Source organism: Vavraia culicis, assembly GCF_000192795.1.
Source record: "Vavraia culicis subsp. floridensis unplaced genomic scaffold supercont1.52, whole genome shotgun sequence".
In the NCBI taxonomy this organism is placed as follows: Eukaryota; Fungi; Microsporidia; family Pleistophoridae; genus Vavraia; species Vavraia culicis.
The window spans coordinates 14020-38045 of NW_007360655.1; the positions used below are offsets into that span (position 1 = coordinate 14020).

The following is a 24026-nucleotide window of genomic DNA, read 5'->3' on the forward strand; positions in this document are numbered from 1 at the left end:
CTGTTAAATTAAATTTAATTCTTACTTCAGCCGCTTTTCCACATTACCGATGATAGTTTGTGAGCCGCCAATACGAAGTACCTATCGCTGTGTATTCCTCATAACAATCTTTATATGGTTAATAAATCTCTTATGGTCATAAATTGGCACAACTAACAGGCGTATTTATGACACTCAAATGTATCAGTACACCTGTAATTAATCAAACAGTACGAATTTGAAATGTAAATTTGGGAAATAAATTTGAAGCTCATCAAATTACACAACAATTACGCTATGAAAGCATCACAATGTTCAACTAATAAGGTTGATGAAAGGTGTCTTGATGACAGGAACACAATGGTATGAAACATTTGTCGGATAACATCTCTCAATGACTAGAAATGATGCAAAACGATTTAATTAATGATAATTTTCGAATAAATACGCTAGAATGAATGTTAAGGTACTATAAGGAACAAAATCCCTGTATTTATACACGAATTTTTCATAAACATCATTCTGTGAATCCTGCAGGTACAGTTTGATGCAATTTATATCGCAATAAATGACCATGTTTCCTTCACTTTTTGCTTTACCCAATAATTGCTTCAGAAAACGCTTTGTTTTAGCTAATTCGTAATTGCTGAGGAAGATTAGACCCACTTTCGCAAAAAAGGATACCTTATAAAAAGGAGGAACCATTTTGTTGTCTCGCAGAATGATGAAATCCTCAATAGTGTAGGTTTCGTTCTGTACCAAGGAATTGCCCGTTGGATGCATTGCACTGTATACCCTAGGGATTAACAGATCGTATTGTATAATATTTCTCGTTTTTGATTTATTAAGATAGCAAATGTAGTTCAAGTCTTCAGAGATCTTCAGGAAATTTCTGTAACCACTGCTATTTCCCATCAGGTTCAAAAATCTTCTATTGTCCTTTGAGGCCTCAGTACAGCACACAATTATAAAGGAGATACAAACTATGAAGAAGACTTTGATAATTTCCTTGACGTATAATCCCCTCATAGCGTTCTTGAAGGATAAAATTTTACAGCTCTTATCAAATTACTAAATATATCGGCGTGAACTAATCATAATAAACAAGCGGGAAAAGTTACGTATTATTATGAGAATTTTGTACAAGGCATATTTTCAGAGAATCAAGTATTGCATTGCCTCACTATTTCATATCGAGATTTTGCAGAAATGTACATCACAGCTATCATGAGAGACTACGACACTCGTTGTACGAAATATGCAGCAAACACGCAAGAACTCAATAATTTAGTGCTCTACAAGCGAATAAATATCTGTATACATTTTTCCGTTGCTATTTTCAGGTCTGCACACATTGTACCTCTCACCTCTGCGCACGATTTAAAAGGTTTGAGATGCATTGTACTGTTGAAGCTGATCTTCATTTCTTTAAACACCAGGTTTGCTACGCTTGGTGACACTTCTTTTATACCATGGAGATACATTTTTATGAACATACAACATGTTATTCGCGAGTGAGAGTAATTTATCGGTCAATATTTTGTGTTTTAATGCGAATTAAATACATTTATGGTTAATTATGCCGTGAGTCAGCTACAGTCTTCCTCGGTACACCTGATACATCTCAATTCTTTTTCACATTCCTCAAAAATGAAATAAAATAAAAAATATTTCTCACCCATAAGAAACGAAAAGAAGATGGAGGAGCTAGATCAAAAAAAATTGGAAATAGAAGAACCACAGCTACTTCCTGAAATAACAATCGAACTATTACTTTTATCAACGAAGAAGAACATACTGGACATAGTGTGCAGAGATTTTTATGCCTATGCTCTTCAGCATCAGGAAAGTATCCCTCCTGCAAAACACTTGAAAACAATAAAAGGGCAGATCACCACGCGCAAGTCACCTTGCGGTCAGGGAACTGCAACATGGAGCAGGTACAAGTTGTTTGTCTACGGTAGGAAATTTGAGTTCAGGACGACACATGATTTCTTGGAGAAGGTTGCAACTTTTTTGCAAAATAATGATGTTGAGATTACTTTGAAAGTAAAGAGCTGATTTATTAACGTTATTTTTGGATTCGTCCATGAACATATACGGTATTCGTATGAGGACACTCCATTGGTGTGTTCTGACACGCCTATTTTCACGAGAGTACGGAGGCACTAAAACTTGTGTTTGTGCCGGTCATCCCTAGCGATCAATCAGCCGTGTATTTTAAAGGCTATCTAATACGGTAAATATTCTGTGTTGAATGTAAGGCTATGGCAAGTTCTGACGATGGGCATCCTTGCTACGCATGGATTGTTCTTATGTCAATAATAATTTGCTCGAAGAGGGCGCTTTTACTGTAGGATGTGTTCTTCTATTAATTGCACTGTGTGTCTCGTGTATATGGACTGACAGCTTTGACGGGAGTAGTTAGAAATATATCAACGAGCAGCACAAACTAGTATTAAACAGAACATTATTACCGTAAATAGCAATTATGTACTTAGATTTGTCTAACGATTCACATCATCCCTGTCATATAACATACTGTTGTGGCACCATAATATCTCATACCATTTAAGTTGTATTCTTGCCATACTACTGAGAAGATCTTCGTAGAAAATTTTGGAAATAAAAAACAGTGAACAGAAAATCGAGGAAAAAATTTTTAGAATATCCGCGCTTTGCCAGAATATAGCAAAAATAGAGCAAGATATGCGACTTATTGCCACTAAAATATTTGGCTGTCATCGTATTGTAAAAAAGATACTTATGATATCTACATCAAGTGAATGCAACAAGATTATTAAAAAATCGATTTTAGTACAATCGAATCATGCGTAACACCAACGGTCTTATATACCAACTTATTACAGCACCATAATATCATAATACCAAAGGCACACCAAGCTGCTGACTTCTGCTCATTTTTCTCGCTGCAAAATTCATTATCAACAAATATTCGAATTTGATTCCAGGTGCTAATCCGTTTAACAACAGTAATGTTTAATTCTTACGATTTAACTCATCAATTATGCTTGATCATCACCGAGATATGAAAATAACGCACAGCTATGATATTTAACAAATTCTATCGTATATGATTGTGCATCGCACCCTTGATACAAGGTTCACACAAATAAACACAGCATACTGCCAATATACGACATGACTAACAAATTATAGGAAACTTTTTGTTTTTAAACAGCAAACAGTGGGCAAAAAATATTATTGCGCTGTATAATCCACATCAAATTATCCTTTTATCCTACGACTTGTTTACTATCCGTAATCTTATGTTACATGATCCTTGTTTGACGACGTTCTGAAGGAAAAATCATCTTGACAATAGACTTTTATTTGATTCGGTATGTTTTTGTATCCAGGTTTATTTGTTCGCCGTTTACTTCTAAGGTCAACTCAATAAGACCCTCAAAGTCGATAAAATTACGAAAATAATCAAATAAACTACGATATTGCCTTGTAAATGGGTTTCTGTCAATAAAAGATGACTTTTCTTCGGTGTTTACACATAAAACCAGCTGTTTCAACGCAATTTTCTTTGTTAGTATTTTCACTCGGCATGCATCATTTAGAAAGAACCAAGTAACCTGAAGGGTTTCCAAACTTTCCGGCAGAAAATTAAACACAGCACTGATACGAGAAATCTCTTTATTCAAATTTAAAGTTTTCAGATTTCTATTGTCTTTTAGGCCCTCTAAGTCTAGATTGCATTTCGGAGTATCCGTATCGTATGTACTATCGACAAGCACATTTCTTTCAGCAATTTTTAGTGTCTCAAGCTCGTGGGGTAGAAATGAAAAAAAGTACTCATCGATAAAATGGTAATCTACGATGAGGGTTTTCAGGTTTCGAAACAATCTAAGTAATTTGGTGTTTCTACTGTCTGGGCTAAACCCAACCAAATTCAGGTATTTAAGTCTGCTCCATGTCTTGAAAGTAAGCATGTCATTAAATACTACATTCATTTTCAGGTTTATTATCATCATCTTGTCATACTTTGTGGGACAATGTTTTGGTAAGCCCGCATGCTTCTTTTTCAGCCAAATGTCTGTGACAAAAACACCAAAAATTTTCTCGAAGGAAATATATGAAAATGCATGTGATCGTATTGCTTCATCGTAATATAAGCCATGTAATGTTAGTCTTTCAACATTGACACACCATGCTAATACCTGTTGTAAGAAACTGCTTTTAAAATTGTAAGCTATTTCTAGGCTACGCACAGTTCGCAGGGATGAATGCAGTGGCTTAAGACACATAGTCCCATTTAATCGCGGAATTACTACAAGCCTTCTTAATACTTTGACTGCTGACAAGTCAAACGTTCCGTTGCATTGTAATAATTGAAACTCCTCACAATTTTCGCCGACATAAAAAATCCTGTCCTCCGGAACATCTATCATTCGCAATATAACGGTACGTATGTGGTTTGCACATTTTGTAACGCTGTTTAGATTAAGTTTTTCGAGTGTTAGACAGTTAAGAGAGTTTATCGAAAAAATTTGGCTTAGAACATGCGATGAAATTGCTATTAGTGTTATTTTCTGTAAATTACTAGCTCTAGTATTATCCAAATTAATACAATTCGTGTTTAACTCTACACTTTTGCATTCCCTACCGAGCAATAGCTTTACATTGTTGGTGACCTTGGCATACTCAATAATGACTTCTTCTATGTCATCGGAAAGTCGAATATCACTCTCAAAGCAAAAGTTTGAAAGGCGCAGCGAATAACTACCTCGTGTTGTGGGAACGCTTACATATTCAAGTGTGTTTCCGCAGTCCAATGCCAAAGATGTGAAGCCACCCACTCCTAACATACACATCATTCCACATGATCTTTCTATGTGTAAGCGTGAAATATTCTTACTTATTGCAAATGTGCAGTTTCTGCTGATAGTTACCTCCTCAAGCTTCAGCGTTTTGAGGTTCTCGCCGAGGTATACATTCTGTTCAATTGTTAGATCTGAAATACACAAGTAAATTAATGATTGATAGATCTTCTGATCATAAACGAATGAAGAACAATTAATTACGGCTGATTTTAATTCCTTTACCATGGCTACATCAATATTTGCCTGACAAAATGTAATCCTTATGTATTCTACCTCCTTATTCAGGCGTAATATCGAGTTATTATCGGAAAAAACGTATTCTAAATCAACGAATTGCACATTTTTTGCTAATTCTGAGTGAGCGCGAACTTGAAAGTTTCTGAGTTCGAATGTTGTACAACCGTTCATACCTTCCTCACTAAAATACTTTATGTCCCCATCCACTAAAAATGACGGTTCGCTGTTTTCCATGCTTCTTATTATACTGGTAATATCGATCCGTGTTGCTATAGAACTGAAAGCGAAATTATTGAGGTTGTTGGTCGATATTATTTGTATGGCGGTCTCCGTGCTCAATTTGGCCCATCTTAGATACATGGTCTGGGCAAAAGCACCAAGCACTACTATGCTATGATCGAGAACAACGCTTTTTGCCTCCAAGAAATTGGTGGGAATAGATAATAAAAACTGGTTCGTCGTCAAATTCATGTTGGACAACACCAGCCTGTCGAGCGCCGTAATATGAGGAGCGATTATTCGACCTTTGAAATAACTTAGACAGATGTTAGTGCACGTATGCTTAAGAGAAAAAACCGAGTCCTCATTCATAACCACATGTTGAAGATTCAGATCGCTAATGCACGCATCTACGGATATTGACCTACTAGTATTCATGTTTTTTATGGCCAAATTATACGTACTTATCGAAGTTTTAACAATTTCTAGCGAACATCCAGTCTCGTGAAAATCTATCATGGATTCGCTCTCATAAGATACAAATGGTATTTTGAACTTACCGATGCAGCCATAAAGTTTTAACTCTTCAAAGCCATCATCAATTTGTAAAACACAATTTTCTTCGACGATAACATTTCGGAATTCTAGTCTTTTGATATTTGATTTCAAAAATTCACTATTATTCACGTGTGCGTACTTCAATAACAACCGCTGGCTTTCATATGAACGTGTTACGTCAGAACTATTAAATGGTGAGGATTCATCGGACATTTCTAAACAGAAATCCTTCTGTTCTATCGGAATAATTTTTTTACGGCCCGTAACATCATCCAAAAAAACCGATCTGTAGGAGTTGTCCAAAATAACATTCCTTGTGTTTTTGTGAACCTCAATATGGCTGTCTAACTTAAAGTCAACGCCACAAATGTGCAATTTCGACAGCCTATCGTTGAATTTAACGGTACTCATTAACAATGCCGACTGCAATATGAATTCCCAAGAATCGTTTTTTTTCGACCTGACAAAGACCAATTGGCCATAATTAATTCGTATATGTATACTTTGTTCACTTATAGGAGTGTATAAACGAATTATACCAGTGCATTTGGTTAATGTGATGTTTTCTAAGAATTTTCCTAGAACGAGCACAAGTTCTGCTAATAATTCTACCTCTTCGAGAATAAGCATTTTTATGTTTTGATTCATTTTTTCTAAGCTGTCAGTGAAGGTCCCATTAGCCATCTTCAGCACATCAATAAAACAATCGCTGTTCCGTACTAGTTTAACTGACCAAGTGCCTCCAAATGTAACATGGAAGTTTTTTTCAATGTAGGGAATATAAATATTACCTGAACATTGGTCAATGCATATCGCTCTACAACCCTCGTCAACTCTCACGGTACTATCTTTTATGATTTCGGTATCTTTTAGTGATATTTCTTCCAGATTTTCAGGTAAAACTATAGAGCAACGGATGAATGAGTTAGATATTTTCAGTTTTTTGAGATATTTGGGGAATAAAACACAGTTTCGCAGAACACATTTTTTCAAATGCATATCTACCTCTACAGTTGATAAAAAAGCTAGGTCGAAGGTCAAATGTGTTTTTTCAAATCGTAGAACTATTTTTTTTACACAACAAAGCGCTAGAAAATTGCATCTTAGAACTTTGTGAATATTCAATCCTGCGACGCTGCAGAAAGATTCTATGTAGCTCTTACCCACTGGATCATGGAAAATATCCGAAAAATCAATATCAATCACAAGAAGTGATTCATCTAATGATGCTTCTCTGTATAGATTATATAGCTTCTCACGATTATTAAACAAGAAACCACTGTTCATTTCCATAACATTCTTTGGAAATAAGCACGAAGCCATGTTCAAAAAATTTGTATGAACGAGTAGTCGGTTTTTCTTTTCCTGAATATCTGACATAAATACAACATTATAATGCTCATCTTCTGAATATACACACATTTCATTACGCATTTCCATTACTAAGTTGCAGTAAGCTACCTCAAAACACGATTTTTTTTGTTCAATCTGCCCGGTTCTTTCTTCACAAAGTGTTCCAAGTCGATCATACAAACCGTTATCGTTCAAAAAATACTGGCATATGAGGCGCTGAACTGACCTTTGATTATCCAAAAATATCAGAAGATGTTCCATAATATCAACAATCTCAGAATCTGAAAGCTTTGTCTCGGCACATGTCGACATGCCAATCACTTTCATAAATACCGGTTTCGTAACAGGAATTTGCATGGTCATGTATCTATGTGTTTTATCGCGCTGACAATTCTTTTCTGAATCAATTCTAATCCTAGTTTCGTCGGTCGAGGTAATAGCTTCACATTGATTCGTATTTGACTTGAAAACGTTTAGAGGATCAGCTGACGTGTTATACTCATTGATTCTAAAATTCGACAGTAGCGGTAATGACAATTCCGAAAGATCCTCGCAAATACCTTTTAACTGTATCACTCCCAGATTGTTACATATTGAAATGTTTGATACATCGTTTATTGTCTCTTTTCTAAAACATAGAATCCATTTGGTAATTGTATCAGATGCTCTTGTGAAAGGGAGATACATATTAGCACTGTCCTTCTTCTTTTTATATTTTTATTGTTCTTGAATTGTCTAATTGGATCTCAATCAAGATGAATTAGTGACGGAATATCATTTTTATTCCTCAATCATAGTTTAATACAACAACCAAGCGTATACTGATAAAACATCCTTATAAGTTTGTAATTTTAAAGATTGACTTGTACATCACAATCACATAATATCAATATAAAGAAATTTAGAAACTAGTTTACCATAGATGTAGTATTAAACAACCAAAAAAAAATTACTCTTATTTTGTCTTTGTGCACGAAATAAAAGGCTCAGAAAAGTCATTTAATTAATTTTTCTTGGATGCATCCAGCTGTTCCTTATAAATTACATAACAATTACACGAATATGTCAAATAAAATTAAGCACAAGCAACCAAAAGATGCAAAAGAAGCGAAAATAGCTTGAAAAATATAACCTGACATGTTAAACGAAGAAATATCGTTTCATAGACAATAATTCTATTCTGTTCGTAAAAAGAAGTACGTGGCTAGTTTATATTACACAACCTGCCCGCAAGTAAATCACCCACAACAACGGCGTACAAATACCAGTCATATGGCAAGAAAAATGTGGTACATATGTATGAGTATTGGACAAACAACAGAATTACTGAGTTCACAAGACGAGGTGAATGTTAGGCTCAGAAATATGAGACTGAAAAATTTACCAGAAAAAAATTGCTCCGGCTGATTGAGGCAGTGAATGGGTGCAAACGAAAAGTAACACGCCAACATCAGAGGAACGACACCGAAAAACACCCTTATTTTTCTTTCTTTGACAGCTCTCATCAGTATTGAGTTCTTCTTCAGCAACTGGTAAAAGATCGCCTAAAAAGTATTTCCTCGAAATAGAGCGAAAAATGTGGCATGAACGATAATTGCACATTCTATATTACTTATATATTGACCAAGTATGGATGAAAACTCGGACAATTGACTGTGGTTGTATAAAATCCTCACTAACGGAATTACACGTGTTCTCGATAAGAATGCTAGGAAAAAGAGCAGTACCATATTCTTATTCGTAGCTCCATCTTAAATCTTATTCGAGCATATCTTTGTATAAGTGCAGGATAGCAACACAAGCAACGTATGGCAGCACTGAGATAAAATTAGTACAACAACAAATATTAGGCTGACTAACAAATGCTTATCGGTCTCATAGTTGAGGCATAGTATGTGATATGTTCCATAAATTGAGAAAGAGTGGCAAAAACAGCGATAAAAAAACTTTTCTATTCATTTCGTGGCTGTACACGGTGATGTGTCTTTACATTATGTTTATACGACTCATTCCTTACCAAAACTATTTGATCTGCAAATTAAATGTACATGTTTTACCGCTATAGCTCATATTTTATCGATTTCTCAACCATTCTCTAATCTTGTCTCAAGATTTACTATTTCAGGCGCGAACGTAGTTCTTATTGATATCAATGTGATGTATGAGCACGTGAGAGTCACATATAACATATTTCAACACCTATTTTTGCAGATATTGATGATACTCGCTGTATCAGCAGCTCACCACATCGAATGTATTTAATTCTATTCGACTCTAACGGTTGCTATGGCAGAGTTTTCATCATCGAACAGGTCTTGTGTCCGATGCATGTTACGAGGTACAAGACACAAGTTGCAAACAAGATCACGGCATCAAATATGTTTAGTCCTGGTGCCCAGAGCACACAAGCATCTCTGTTATTCGCATTTAATTTCTCTGTTGATGCACACCTGCTCAGCAAGTCAAATTCAATCACCCGTCACGGTTGGACGATGTATCAGGAATGTAATTGTATAGAAAGTGCAGAACGTGAAGATGTGTGATAAAAGTATTGTCTAGCGAATGAGCGGTGTCATTCTCAGGTGACAGTAATAGCTGCAGCACGAGAAAAGAACAAAAGTAGATGAATGAAGGACGGAACGTTGCGAAAGGCTGTAGCTGAATTTTTTAGTGGCAGATTAACATCAACGTAATTTGCTCCTTCGAAAATGTCTATCTCAGGCATCCTCTACCATATTTCTAGCGGAAGCATTGGTCCTTGATCTCAATATGCACAGCAATCGAGATCTACAGGTGCATATCACGTATCATTCGATGATAATCAGGGCTCACATCCTTTTACAGAAGTAATCTTATCCACGAGCTAACACTTCTCATTTTTTAGCACATTTTGGTGTAATAATCTGGGGAACCGTTGGAAATTTTCACAGCTTCATCTTTAAAGGGGAATTTGAACCTGGATTGTTCTAATGAAGAGGTTGGCTTCCCCACTTGGTCGCAGAATCTATTTATCACCACAGTGCACACAACATCAGCTGAGGTTACAAGCGACTACGACAACATCAGCTCAGGTAAAAGGGATGAAAAAGAGGATGTGATCAGAAAATTTAAACGATGGTGACTGTAGATCACAACATGCCATCGTAAAATTACGTACCGCAACGTGTAATGTGGGCGATTGATTTAGTTTGTGATCCAGAGAGCGCCTCACAGCATTCAAATTGGTATTGCATACTAATGTTGGAAAGATGAAGCGGCAAGAAATAACACAAATAAATAATTTTATGTGCAGCGACTCCATCCGATCAAAACATTTGCGTTAGTTCGTAGGCTTTTGCCGTTGAAAACAGGATGCGCCCACGATTACGAACAAGTACATGTGCGTGCAGAAATCAGTACTAAGGTATGAACACTATCACTGAGACAAATTCTTTAAACTTGCACAATGGTGTTTTCAGATCCCTACCTCCAGCCAGGAAAGTCTCCAGCAAATATTTTAGCAAATTAACACTGGTACGTTATTTAATCAAGATTATTATTTTGTACTACATTCAGAGCATCCGGGCTGGTTATTTAATTCTTACATGTTCATAAGCAGCCTTGCATCCCATCGATCAGAGAAGGAGCAATGAGGAGCAGTTGATGTGTGATAGATAAAAGATTCGTAGTAAAAAATTACAGCTCGTTGAAAAGAATAAATGTTTATACCACTCTTCTGTCGGATAAAGAACTTCCTGAGCTCTTTAATTCTGCCTAATCTCATTCACCACGAATTCAGATTCAAACCAAATTCAACAAATGTTAGTCACAGCCTTGCATTCACACTGCGATGTACTGGTGAGGTAACAGTATCGCCAAAAATAAAACGATGTGTTGTTCGATAGGTCGGTGAAACATGCGCAATTGCTGCTAACCGTAAATAAAACCGCTAAAAATAGTAATTTATGATTAGAACAGTTGGTACTGCGTTTAGCATCTTTACCGGAACATTTGGTGTTTATCATGGCAGTAAAAAGGACATCTCAGCAGTCATTAGTTAATAAGTGTTTATAGCGGTGATCATTAATGGCAGAAACATTTGACCAAAGTATCATTCAGAATTATTAGGATGCATCTGGCTCAACCTGATCCGGTGCCAAACATCAGAGCATGTTACTCGCTTCCTCATTATAAATACCACATATTGCCGAAATTGCTTTTTCTGATCTACAGCTCAGGCTATCTGCGGCCATATGCACATTTTTTTCCTGCTTGTTCCGTGAATAGGCATCAGGCGAACAAACTTCAACAGGTTGCAAAGTCTTCCGGTGCTGCACCCGAATACTATTTTAAACCACCTTAAGTCCAATAATGCAAATCCTGGAATGACTCGGCCTGGTTTCAGAGCACCATTTGCTGCATTATACCTCTCTGCTCTCCGCACATGTAGTTCGTGAAAGTAAAATTAACCGAACAAGACACATACCGCAAAAAGGATGTTGCAGGGATTCAGCGCAATCTTTTTGGTAATAATAAGAACCATTTGTGTTAAATAAACACGTTCTGGCCCAGCAATAGGTATGTGCTTGTGGACGAGAAAAGGTTCGACAGCTCGAAATATGAGAAGGGATAAGAAACAAGGCTTATCGAACACGACTGTGATATTGCACAATCTTTCTGGCGTTCATATGTGCGATCCTCATCTTACTTTCGAATCTAGTCGTGCATCCACAAAAATTTCGATTCAATCAACCAAACAAATCGTTGATACCGTCTTAAACAATGTTGTGCTTTGTTCATGTTTGCAGCATTCAGCACAACACGTTTAGACCTGCAACTCTGGGAATAACGAACACCTGTGCGTAAATTGAGTTATTAAAAGCAGCCATGGCGGGCTGGAGAATAGCCCTTTTCTTTGTTTACGATCGTGTCAACAATAGTAGCCCTCTGTGTATGCCGCGAACTAAATTGGCTTCTATCTAAAGCATTTCGCTCAAGATCATTGCGTCCATTACCAAAGAACATTTGTTCTCGTCATATTTACGCAGTAACTAAAAAAGGAGTGGTATTCTCTGATTTTGATAGATGCCTTTCAGCCATCAACATAATATTTTTACGCGTGTTACTCAGCACTTAAAGACATCACATGCTATCTAAGCTGCATTCATTTCCCTGTAATTTACGAATCGTTCTTCCTATCGCCGGTTCATACTTCATGTGGTCTGTTTTCAGTGTTTGGTAGGACCAGGCATAGCGGCTAAAACAAAATAAATATTTCCAATCTATCGAAATGTTCTGTTGTCCTCTCAACTGCCCATCTCCAGTCACCTCTGTTTTCTCAAGGATTCTTAATTTTACTTTGAACACACGTCTGATTTTACCAATAAATTCTGCATCGCCAACAACTGAAGAACCTAAAGCCTCATCAACTACCTTCACAGCCGTGTTCTCATCAGAACAATGATGTTTTCTAGGATTGAACGTGCTTATGCCATTATTACGCAGCCATTCAACATTCTGCGAAAAGTGTTATCGATAGTCCGAATTCGGGAGTAATTGCAAGTCTCTGTAAGTAAGACTTCTCTGTGTTATCCTCAACAAAAACATTCCCGGTGCTACTATCCTGTTCATGTGCATACAGAACATAAGCTAGGCACGAAAAGTTTACAAGTAATGAAATTCTTACCACTCTTACGGCATTCACCAAACCTGTTGAAGGCAGTGTGGCAATGAAGTATGTTGAAAGGGATGTTAAAGAGGGAACGAAAACCCAGCGTGCAAAAATAACCTGAGTATGAATGCTTGTAGTACCTGCAGCCGTAATTTTGGAAGACTATCAAAGCATATTATTGATATCAACAAGCATTCGTTTTCGAAAGTAAAATCGGTTCATAGCAACTTAAACTGCACGCTCACCAAATAATTTTACTTTCGCACTCATTCGATGTTGCATTTCAGAACCGCGTATTCTGTGCCCAATTCTAAGGGCCTAATCTCTTAACTCACTGCCAATTTCTATAACACATGATCATTTGCGCGTTATTCTGCGTATCATCGGTTAAGAGTCAATCATTCCTCCACACATTCTTCCTATTCACATTTATAGTGCATTTAACTTGTTGTTATATTTTGTACTTCCTCTTCTACCACTGCAAGACTCTCTGATACGTGCAATAAACTTTCAATTTACCATGCCATATATTAAGGACAACCGACTCACGAAGCAGTCTGTGGCCGACTGATTGAATTGAAGATGAAACACTACGTCTTGTTGTGCATACTCAGAGAATACATCAAAGTTGTGTTTGGTGATCTGCTGCGTACTAGCTGGTGCTAAACGAACAACGGCCTTGTCCGTAGCAACACCTGCGGTAGAAATAATTCTATCTGAACTATCAACCACATCTAAACAGAACAACAACACCAGCCGCATCCTTCAATCCTTAGATATTGCCGCTGTACAGCATCTGGAAAGGTAGCATCAGCACAAAGAACACTTCTTTCCATCTAACAGAACAAAATCGTACTTTATGACTCGCCAGATCTTTTAGATCCAGCGATGTGCAAGTCTGGGCGTATCTCTACGTTTAGTAACATGCCATTCGCCGCAGACATGTGATATACACAGACAAAGAAGTGAAAGCCTCTGCTATGTAACTATATGAGTAGAAATGGTGGCACTGCTGTTCCACAAATTAATTTCACTCTGCTGTTGTTCTTTGCCCGGGTGTTCATACCAGCAACACAGCCGCAAACAACGACCAGCCGTAACAACAACTGATACGGGCTCGGTGTGCATTCTGGATTAGAGAGCAGCCCAGAGGCATTTTTCTTGTGAAGAAAAGAGGTAGAAGATCCGATGGAGCAATTTGAACCGGATGCTCTTGTGTTGATGAACTGTGAGGGCATCGCACAGTTCAAACACGTACAATTTTGCGACCAAAAACAGCAGTCACGGCTACCCCCAGCAGCAATGACAGTTCCGCTCAAGTTCAAGCTGTACCCCACGGTCGAAGAGTTGGTAATTCCGGAGCGCAAATCGGAAGGGGCTGCAGGTTATGATGTGTATTCACCACAAGCATTTGAGATACAGCCGAGAACATCTGTTAGAGTGAGTCTAGGGTTTAGGATCGATCTTCCGGACGGCGTGCTCATCAATTTGTACATGAGATCAGGCCTTGCGCTGAAGAAAGGACTGAACGTTGTGGGCAGGCGCATTTATGGCAGCAAAGAGGAAGTATTTGTGGAGATAAGGAATTATTCAGAGGAGACGTACAGAGCAAGCAGGGGAGATAGAATTGTTCAGATGGTGTTCCACGAAGCACTGATGCTAAAATAAAACGATTGTGCCTTGATTTACGGTTGATCCGTTTACATGGACCTGTTTCTTCGTCTTCCACGGTTCAGCTTTGCGATGTTTTGCACTCATCCAGTATTTCAACGGTTCTTCGTTGTCGGCATCGGTCTGCTGCAATACGGCATCCTAGCCAATATGCAACACACTTCCCAGTAATGGTGCGGTGTCCATGCACCGAATCACAATACTGATTCTGTGTCTTGTAACCAGCCGCATCGATGTGTTGTTGATCGATTGGTTTGCCCATGTTGCTCTCCAACCCGCTCATTTACCTGATGCGATGTGTGATGATGAACAAAACTATTTTTGAACATTTCTCGTACCTACAAAGCAATCGTTTTGAACGAACATGGCGAATTGTTCTGCGCACCTAATTCGTTGGTGCAATTCATCGTTCGATAGAACTCAGGTACAACAGAATAGCTGTGGAGTACGGAATGACAGTTCCTGACAGGAGAAGCATACGAATCACGAGATAATGCTTGGCATCGTGTGAGCAGACAATCAGCACCATATCTCCAGAAACAGTTTTTATATGATGGATGATTGTGAGTTATCGATAGATAATTGCGTTTAGTGCTGTTTGGCCCTGCTTGTCTGATATTCTGTGGCACGGGCTCTTTCATGTGAACATTTCACGGATATTCTTACCGAGGAGTGCTCAGCAATTCCGCAGCATAGTGGTGTGCAGGCTAATAATGCTTTACCAGCCCATTATCATGTTGCAGACCGCATCATGTTTCCTTCCGGTAAAGAGAACGGTTTGGTAACGTATTGAGTGCAGCTCAGGTGTAATAACACAATTTGTCGTGTGCGGTACGTTTCGATTCTCTTGTCGCACCTGTTTCTGCTAGCAAGACTGTGCGAAAGAGCATTTTTCTGCCACTTGCAGGGCCTTCATCCAATTTCTGAGCTGGTGTTGTTCCCTTGGCCCGTGAACTCTGATCGATTCTATTTATCGGTGCCATCCTATGCCATACTTCGTCGTAGACAAGCTCGTGGGGTGTACCACCACCTTGTTGACTCCTGACTTGCGCATCTCTTGCCAAGACAAGGAATGAATCGATAGAATTCTTACAATTGAACAGAATGAGTTTTATTTAGTGCTTCGCCAGGAACACGGTAATATCACCGGTCATCCTCGATAATATGCTTTCGTGGGGACGTGTCACGTCTTTAATTACACCATCCTTTGATGGCACGAAGAAGTACAAGTTCTGGATTTTGTTCAAGGCTTTGATGGTCAACGTGAGGCGACATGGCGGAGGCTTGGGCGAATCTCCGACATAGCAAACATAATCCTGGCTATCCAAGCTCTTGTGGTTCGGGAACAGAGAGGCAATGTGTCCATCCTCGCCAATACCTAGCAGTGCCAAATCAACTGTTTGCTCGCCAAAAAGCCCTTCGTACACGCGGATATTTCGTTCCGTCAGTGGTGTTTCCTCCGCCTCAACGTGTCGCAAGAACACACGAGACTGGTAGTGGTTGTGATCATTGACATTATCGCAGATCCGCTCATCTGCATAGTAAACATGCCACGCCGCAGTGCTCATCCCTGCTAAATCGGCGTTGTCTAGTAATTTCAGCAGCGATCCTCCCGCTACAACCATATTGACGGTTTTTCCATCGTATTTCCTCAGAATTTGGTAAACCGCATCTGCAAAATTTGATGTATGTCTCGTGTGAATCATGAGGGGTACCGAAAGAATTACTTGATACCTGAGAATTAAGTTGTCCGTAGCACTTGCACATCGATGAGACGGAGGAGTTACATGTGTACAGAGTCATTGATATAGTGGCATCGCTAGAATGTCTTCCCGGAACACGGGCAGTTCTGCTAAAAAGTTCCTAAAACAGCTTGTTAGTCTGGCTTGGCACAGGATAACAGCCAACCACGGATGTTGAGCCACCGATACCTGCACAAACTGCCATTTTCTATAATTAAGGTGCAGCTGCCCGGTACTCATCCCAAATTACTGGTTTTTATCCGAGAACAAGCGTTCCTTGTCTGTGCTCCGTTAGATACGTTTTATTTCTCAAATGTCCAACGGTATAAACTTGCAACTCCCTGTGCGTATACACCCACAATGTTGGTGCCGTGACGAATCTGCTATCTCACGGTTGCATGGTATTCAATTCTGCCCAATAATCTGATGAACAAACTCTCAGGTAATTCAAAACAGAGAAACAATTCACAGAGCAGCTGTTGTATTCTATGCCATGACCGAGTTGCTATAAAAACAGCAATGCTGCGGTTGATGCATGTGCCTGACCGGTGTACACAAAGTGAATTGGTCACCTCAAAATGGTGTTTGCCATTGTTCACAAGGCAGTGGCAAGGCGCTGTGTAGCCATTCGTGTAAATGTGTGGACAGGCCAGAAGACGTGTCATGCATCAGCACTAAACGGCATGATTGTATGTTGACAAAGAGCTGTGAATCTCTCTACCTGCGTGCTGCATCCTGTGCGGCCATACGTGTTGGCAGTGCATTCCGGTCTCAAAGTTCTGTCCACATTTTCTTCACCCTACATGGTGTACATCTCGTACGACAATCAATCAATAAAACGGTGCAAAATAAAAGGCAGCACAAGCAAAAAAGCGCATGAGCCGTCCAGCAATTATTTCTCGAGCGATATTTCATCCGAATTGGACATTTCAACGTTTTACTCTGATCTCCACCATCTACACCAGTTCATACTAAACGAGAAGAGGGGACATGCACTTCACGGGGACGATACGATTGTGTATCTGCACGGCGAATGGGACCATGACCTGTATGTCCCTGGCATGTGCATCAGAATCATAGAGTGCAGGTGTTGCGGGATCGGTGCGCCGGATGATGCGGGTGGTAATGAGGGCAGCTCGGTGTATGACAGAAAGATCGCGTGCAACGGATCAAGAAGAACGCGGGACAAACTGGGAAAGAAGGTCTTTGATATCACGAACACGAACAGGTATCTGTTATTGGTAGAGACACCAACGCTGCCGGTCACCAATTTGGTATCGGGAATGGAATGTCCGCTGCAACCGCTGTTTAACGAAAAGATAGAAGGCCTGAATTTCCTGTATGATGACAGGCGTATAATACTTGGAAAGCTGTTTCATGTTATGTTGCAGTGTGAGACCAGCATTGATACCCTGCTCAACGAGCATTCGCTGGAATTGTACTCATCTAATCTGACCGAGAGCGAAGCTAAAAAGTGCATTCTTGACGAACTGCCCAAAATCATAGATTTCCGCAAGAAGATACACGGCAAGAATGAGGAGTACATCTATTCGCCGCTTCTCCAGATGAAAGGAATCATCGACATCGTAGACAACGGAGTAGTGGAGATCAAGACAGGGAATTTTAATACAAAGGATGTAGCGCAGGTCCTGCTGTACTACTTGATCAGCGGCATCGAGCCGTTGTTTATTTATTACCTGAAGAGCGGGTCGTTCTTCAACGTTAAAATCAAGCACTTTGATGTTGTGAGTGTGCTTAACAGGAGAAATGCTGTGGCATTTGTTTACTTCATGTGGAACAGCATGCAATGTAACACGAGTACCGGGATGAACCAGGCGAGCAAGAAGACCCATGAGATGTCCACGAGCCAGACAAAGTGCGACTATATCGGGAATGACAGCATAGAAATGAACGCAATTGATGATATTAGCGCTTCAGATAGTGATTTAATAGGCTGCGATGATGCTAGGAACGAGGATTGTGATGATGTTACACGTTTTCTGGATGTACAAGAATTTTTTACACTGAGAGACTTTTACACGGGCATTCTGAGGCTGTGTAAATGTAGGTTTAGCACGTCGTGCAGGATCATAGAATCGATTCTGAGAATGAAGGGGGAGAAGGGGCTCTTTCTGAGAAGACTGATGGAGAACATAATGACCGAGGAGGCACATGAAAGAAAGCAGTGCAACAAACGTTTGAGCTGCATGTTTGTAGGCCAAACAGAGAACATCCTGGAGGTTATACCTGTGACACAGATGGACGAGCGTAACTGCTTTGATACCGCTGAAAACGTCTTCTTGAACGTGTATGACGGGCGAGTCCTGGTTACAACAGCAGAAATCATCAGCAACAAAAACACGCTGAAACTAAGATTGAACCACTACTACAGCTTTAAGCTGAAGGACATTCGCATCGAGGAGAAGAATAGCAATTTAATGCTGAAGAGCATGTGGTACTCGCTGCTTTTCATTGCGATCAAAAGCCATTTGCTGAGCGAGGAGGCCGTTGCTACTTTTAAGAAGCGAGAAAACGTGGTGAGTACAGATAAAGACATGGAACAGGGTGGAAATGAGCTTGTAGCGAAATTTCTGTGCTCGTCGGATGATAGTACAGCCGTATCAGGGCATGTAAATGGCATCATCACTCCTTCTAGAGCTGCCAGCAGTTCGCTGGATAAGAGTTTAAGCATAGGAAGCAGCATGGGCATCCCACGCGTGTATATGGATGAGTTCCTAAGTCTTAATGATGGACAAAAAAGTGCCCTGAACAGATGTCTCACCACCAGTGAATTCTGCACCATACACGGCATGCCAGGCACTGGAAAATCAAAAGTTATCGCTCTTTTGATCAAAATATTACTATTTTATGGCAGATCCGTTCTTATGGTCTGCTACACGAACCTCAGCATATCTAATGTTGTGAAAAGACTCAGCTACAGTTACTACCGGGCAGGAAGCATAAAACAGCGATCTGCCAGTTCAACAGACAAGGAAAAGAACGTGTTTATCGACAGAACAGGACATAAAAGTGTCAAAGAATGGAGGGAGTACTATGATCAACCCTTCGTGGTCTCCACATGCTACAACTTTAGGGATCCCGTGTTCAAAGAGCGTACTTTCGACTACCTGATCATAGATGAGGCATCTCAGCAGCATATACTCCTCTCGCTCATTCCAATCTCCATATCGCGAAAATTTGTGTTGGTCGGCGATCCCCTGCAGCTGTACCCGCTCGCAAGATCGTTCAGGGGCATTTCGCTCTTAGAGTTTTTGGGAATAACATGCGTGCTGAACAGACAGTACAGAATGAAACGGAACATAATGCGGATAAGCAACGAAATGTTTTATGGCGGGCGGATGGAGACATGCATGGGAGATGATGGTGAGCTTGAGCTTATCGATATAAATGGGCGTGTTAGTAGAGAACATGGTGCAAGAAATAGCTCAAATAGAGAGGAGCACGCAGACCGAGCAGTTTGTTTCGACAGCGATCTGTTCTCTGACTTCCTGAGGAAACTGAACGGTTTCTACGGCAAGGCTGTGTCTTTAAACGACATTGAAAAGATCGTACGGATCATCGATGAGAAGTATGATGAGCACACAACGATTCTGTGCTATTTCAACGCAACTGTGGAGATGGTGAAACAAATGGATAGTCGTTACAGGGTAAGCACGATTGATAAGTACCAGGGATGTGAATCAGACAGCATCATTCTGCTTATGTACCCATTCATTGATAACATGATAATGAACAGCCGTGAGAGGTTAAATGTTGCACTGACACGGGCCAAGAACAGGCTGATCATAATATGTGAGAAGAACAGAATGAAGGAGATAGAACTGTTCGATACATTGCAACAAACCATCGCTGGAACAAAGAGAGAACACGGAACAGCAGGTAAATAAGTACGATCCCTGTATCTGCACATAAATTAAATTTGTTCGCTTCTTGATCGAACGATGTGTATTTTGACACAATTTACGTTTTCTTTTTATGGGCAGGTCTACTTTTTCATTTCAGGTCTTTTAACCTGTCTCATGCCGTATACACACGTGTGGGTATTTCTGTGGTGTACAAAACACAAGCCGATTAGTTGGTGGCTGTCCGTTGATATTCATCATTTAATGGCCAAAATCGAGTGAGTTTAACTTTTTTCCCTGCAAATTGAATTGCTGCAACATGCAGTACCCATCCGTTATCCAAATGATGTTTATTTAAATGCTCTTCATCCGGTAACGCTTTGTTAAGCTTGTTTGTCGGCGTATTCCTGCTATATCACCCGCAGAGCTGCAGGCATATTCGTCTTTGATCATAAGGCGCTGCAAAATTGCAAGGTCCTCTCGAAGCGATGTGTCAATTCAGATCAATCAGCTATCTGTTGAATTTGAGGCCCTGTTCGTTTTACACACTGTCAACACCTGCTCATCGGCTGGATGCAGTGAGATGCCGCTCTACGCAGTGAACTATTCGGTTTCCTATAATTTATGTTAAAGACTCGTGTTCACAATTCAGGCTACGCTTAGAACAGGCCATTTTCCATCCATCAACCCGTTTTGTGCGGCAGCGTTGCGCATTGGCCATAAAACTCATCGTTCAAAATTCCCTTTCTCACATGAATCAGGTTATTGAATCGCCAAGCGATACCGTATTAATTTGCTGGCGTACCTGCCAATTTATCAGTAGACAGGTTTCATAGTACCTACAAACATTTACAACGGGCCAAGAAATGCGTGTGATAGATGGCAGTGGGTATAACTTTCCATCTTATAACGATGGTTGGCTTATCATCATTCCGTTTGTGCAGAACCAAAATGCTGCAATTCTGCTATTTCAAAGTAATTGAAACACATTTTTTTTGTGCCAGTGCCAATTATCGTTCGTCTGATAGAATCAAAGTATGATTTTGTTGTATTTTGGCTATTTGCTGGAACAGAACAGAAACATTTGATGGCGGGCATTGTGCAGTTTTTCTGGTGTGTGATTGCTAGTTTACTCCCGTTGTGTTGGTAACAGGTGTTGCTATGGGCAGACATGAGGCTCATCGTTCCAACGGTTCATATACTGGAACTTTTCAGGATTTGTCTGGTAGCTTAGACCGAGCAACAAAGCAGGAAAACTGATTCTCTTTTCACAATGATACCAGATTTGAATTTCTCTTGACAGAAGAATTCGTAACGATGGCCAGAGGGTCTTCCTTCAGGTATCACACCAGAGATGTTATACCAGCAGCAAGCGTATTCAGGGAATGAGAAGCGTTAATTCGTTTGCAGCAGGCAAGATCTGGTGATGTATGTGAAAGAGACAGGCTCTTACCGTTGTGAGATGATATATGACACATATTCAAGGAAATCCTTAGCTACTGGTGCATATTTATATCCGGTACAGAACTAAACAGTCACGAAATAAAGGCCTCGCAGATACGATGAGGGATACTCTCCGGAGTTATAGGTTTCAAAGGGTAAACCATGCAACATCTGTCGAGTAGAACAAAGAGCAACCTAAAGTAACGCACATTGCATTGGTTGCAGGATAATTGGTTTAATTTCTAGAAACGGTTCCTTTACTCTGTCATTTCCTGTTCGAGTTTAGTAACAGATGCAACGCTCATCATCTCAAGACCGCCCTTTATAATACACTGTTCGTTTCTAAGAATCACCGCTTTGGAGTATATTTCTATCCACCAATGCTTCCAGTTCTTTATCGATGTCATTATTCGAACATTAAATCTTGATAAATGATCAGATCAGCCCAGTGTGTTGTTTGATGCCATGGCAATGCTGTGATGATTGCCTATCATTCAACGATGGGAGAGAGCACAAAATGTTATTCTTCTATGGAGAAATGCGGACACATCAATGAATGTTTCAAATGCATACTTGAAACAGCCCTCTCGTTAAATACGAACTCGATGAATTTACGATTCGGTCTACTGCCTCAATTGCAAAGCAGTGCGAAATAACGAAAACATTGTTTTAGGCTACCCTTAATGACTCACGAGCGGGTCTACCTTGCCAGTAAATTCTATTTTTATTCAATTTTCTCGTTTAGAAGCACCGTGTTTCATTCTCATTCTTTTAATACAATTTAAAAATAACTGCGCATCTGCGACAAGATCACTGTGCTGCTTCTGGTCTTTGCTTGGTAAAGAGCACTCATCGCCAGGCCGATTAGGAGGAGGTACATCGCATACAGTAGATAACAACTTGTCTATGTGTGCCTTGTTGACACGATTTCTATCACAAATACTACGCCGCTTTCTTCGTCCTGATCTTTTAACAGGTGTGTAATAGCTGTACAGCTCTTTCTCACCCACAAGATCGGTAAAAATGTCGTATTTTGGTCGTAACGTGTATTTATGGCCCTTGTAGATTACAGCAAAATCGTCATATGGATCGTTGCATATTTGCACGACATCGTCTTTTTCACTTTTTTTACTCATTCTCGTTCAGTTCCACGTATTTTTATAGGCAATTCCATACTCCGTGTTTAATGTTCACTCGTATGGTCTAATTAAGAGTCTGCGTATCAACTTCATACGTTTATGTTTTATAATTTGTTGTTGTGTTCACCATCTCCATTCAACCATGTTGAAATGCACTTTTTATACTTAGAGAACGAGCTGAGCGGTTAACGGTTTATCAAGTATTTTTTGGCCACATATTCATTTTGATTAGCACATATAACAACGTCTCATGTGTTAATCACGCTTAAACTATTTTCTGATACGTGATCATGGTTTAACGGTTAATGATGGACCAATCACCGAACCAGTTATTAGCGCACAAATTGATGTAGCAGAAAGAAATCAACTACGTGATACGAGGATTTGGCCGAACATGGAAATTGAAAGGTTCTTATGGCAATTGGCGGGCTGGTGCTTGCAATAAATCAAGCTAGCAATTTGCGCAGCTCGTGTTCCGCAAAAAATGCCGAGAAAACTAAGGCAAAAACAGAAAACTGTGTGAACGTGAACTGTGTGCTGAATCGATAAATTGGCGCAGTTTCGGTGTTTAAGACACGCGTTAGGTTTTGTTCACTGCTACTAAAAGGTGCGGCAGAAAGCGCTTTACAGTAATCCACTATAATATTAAAACGCAATTTCAATACTTTCAGCAGCTGAACAGGTTATTCTGCCACACTTACGAATGAGTTGATTAAAAATAGATTAGTACCTAAGTACGCGTGTTATGAAGGTGGAGGCAAAACAATCCTTTACTCACTGTGATTATCAATGGTGTAAACGAAATGTGTGCTGTGCCGGTTAATCGGACTTGTTGGCTTGTTGGTATCCGTAAGTGGTGTAAATAACGATTTCTGAACAGATCTGTTGTGATGTGGCAAGCTCATCTATATAAAGCATTGCATGCGTATCGGTAAAAACTATGCATCTCGTAAGATTATACCGTGTAATTCCCACGTACCACTCGCGTTATGAGATAACAACATGCTTGAAGAAGGATTAAACCGTAGCATTGACCAAATCTGGTCACATCATGGTATAAACGATCGAATTACAATATTCGGTAGGCAAACGTAATGATTTATCAATCACAGATAATTTTGCCACGTTTGTAAAAAATATTAAAAATCTTACTAATTATTCGTTTGTAGCTTTAATTCCTGAGGTTGTGCCTTTTTATTGGAAGCATGTTCATTTGTACTACCATACCAGCTCTGCACAGGTACATGTTTTTATGGTTTGAACTTGAAGCTGGACTGATCTTACCTAGAATTCGTTAGTTTCAACTCACAGGACCGATC

The 24026-nt window shown here is 39.6% G+C and overlaps 8 protein-coding genes across 8 annotated transcripts; 4 read left to right on the plus strand and 4 right to left on the minus strand.

The window, feature by feature from the left end:
- Positions 1–384: 384 nt before the first annotated feature.
- On the minus strand, positions 385–1008 carry VCUG_02278 (uncharacterized protein; the record flags this gene model as incomplete). The annotated part of the gene is made up of 1 exon (XM_008077097.1): positions 385–1008. The coding sequence occupies one exon, from the start codon at positions 1006–1008 to the stop codon at positions 403–405; it is 606 nt and encodes a 201-aa protein (XP_008075288.1). The 3' UTR covers positions 385–402.
- Positions 791–1497, plus strand: VCUG_02279 (uncharacterized protein; the record flags this gene model as incomplete). The annotated part of the gene is made up of 1 exon (XM_008077098.1): positions 791–1497. The coding sequence occupies exon 1, from the start codon at positions 1189–1191 to the stop codon at positions 1495–1497; it is 309 nt and encodes a 102-aa protein (XP_008075289.1). The 5' UTR covers positions 791–1188.
- Positions 1498–1668: 171 nt separating this feature from the next.
- VCUG_02280 (uncharacterized protein) lies at positions 1669–2049 on the plus strand. The gene has a single exon (XM_008077099.1). It carries the CDS (start codon positions 1678–1680, stop codon positions 2038–2040), a length of 363 nt encoding a protein of 120 aa, XP_008075290.1. The 5' UTR covers positions 1669–1677; the 3' UTR covers positions 2041–2049.
- Positions 2050–3128: 1079 nt separating this feature from the next.
- Positions 3129–7886, minus strand: VCUG_02281 (uncharacterized protein; the record flags this gene model as incomplete). Its single annotated transcript, XM_008077100.1, has 1 exon — positions 3129–7886. The coding sequence occupies one exon, from the start codon at positions 7884–7886 to the stop codon at positions 3330–3332; it is 4557 nt and encodes a 1518-aa protein (XP_008075291.1). The 3' UTR covers positions 3129–3329.
- Positions 7887–14119: 6233 nt separating this feature from the next.
- Positions 14120–14533, plus strand: VCUG_02282 (dUTP diphosphatase). The gene has a single exon (XM_008077101.1). The coding sequence runs from the start codon at positions 14152–14154 to the stop codon at positions 14515–14517; it is 366 nt and encodes a 121-aa protein (XP_008075292.1). The 5' UTR covers positions 14120–14151; the 3' UTR covers positions 14518–14533.
- Positions 14534–15615: 1082 nt separating this feature from the next.
- VCUG_02283 (uncharacterized protein) lies at positions 15616–16226 on the minus strand (the record flags this gene model as incomplete). The annotated part of the gene is made up of 1 exon (XM_008077102.1): positions 15616–16226. One exon carries the CDS (start codon positions 16224–16226, stop codon positions 15636–15638), a length of 591 nt encoding a protein of 196 aa, XP_008075293.1. The 3' UTR covers positions 15616–15635.
- An 825-nt stretch (positions 16227–17051) lies between these two features.
- On the plus strand, positions 17052–20217 carry VCUG_02284 (uncharacterized protein). Its single transcript, XM_008077103.1, has one exon. The coding sequence runs from the start codon at positions 17066–17068 to the stop codon at positions 20168–20170; it is 3105 nt and encodes a 1034-aa protein (XP_008075294.1). The 5' UTR covers positions 17052–17065; the 3' UTR covers positions 20171–20217.
- Positions 20218–22296: 2079 nt separating this feature from the next.
- VCUG_02285 (uncharacterized protein) lies at positions 22297–22704 on the minus strand (the record flags this gene model as incomplete). Its single annotated transcript, XM_008077104.1, has 1 exon — positions 22297–22704. One exon carries the CDS (start codon positions 22702–22704, stop codon positions 22297–22299), a length of 408 nt encoding a protein of 135 aa, XP_008075295.1.
- Between the last annotated feature and the right edge of the window lie 1322 nt (positions 22705–24026).

Coding starts and splice junctions, on each gene's coding strand:
- VCUG_02280 (XM_008077099.1), top strand. CDS start 1,678: ATGGAGGAGCTAGATCAAAAAAAATTGGAAATAGAAGAACCACAGCTA.
- VCUG_02282 (XM_008077101.1), top strand. CDS start 14,152: ATGACAGTTCCGCTCAAGTTCAAGCTGTACCCCACGGTCGAAGAGTTG.
- VCUG_02284 (XM_008077103.1), top strand. CDS start 17,066: ATGGTGTACATCTCGTACGACAATCAATCAATAAAACGGTGCAAAATA.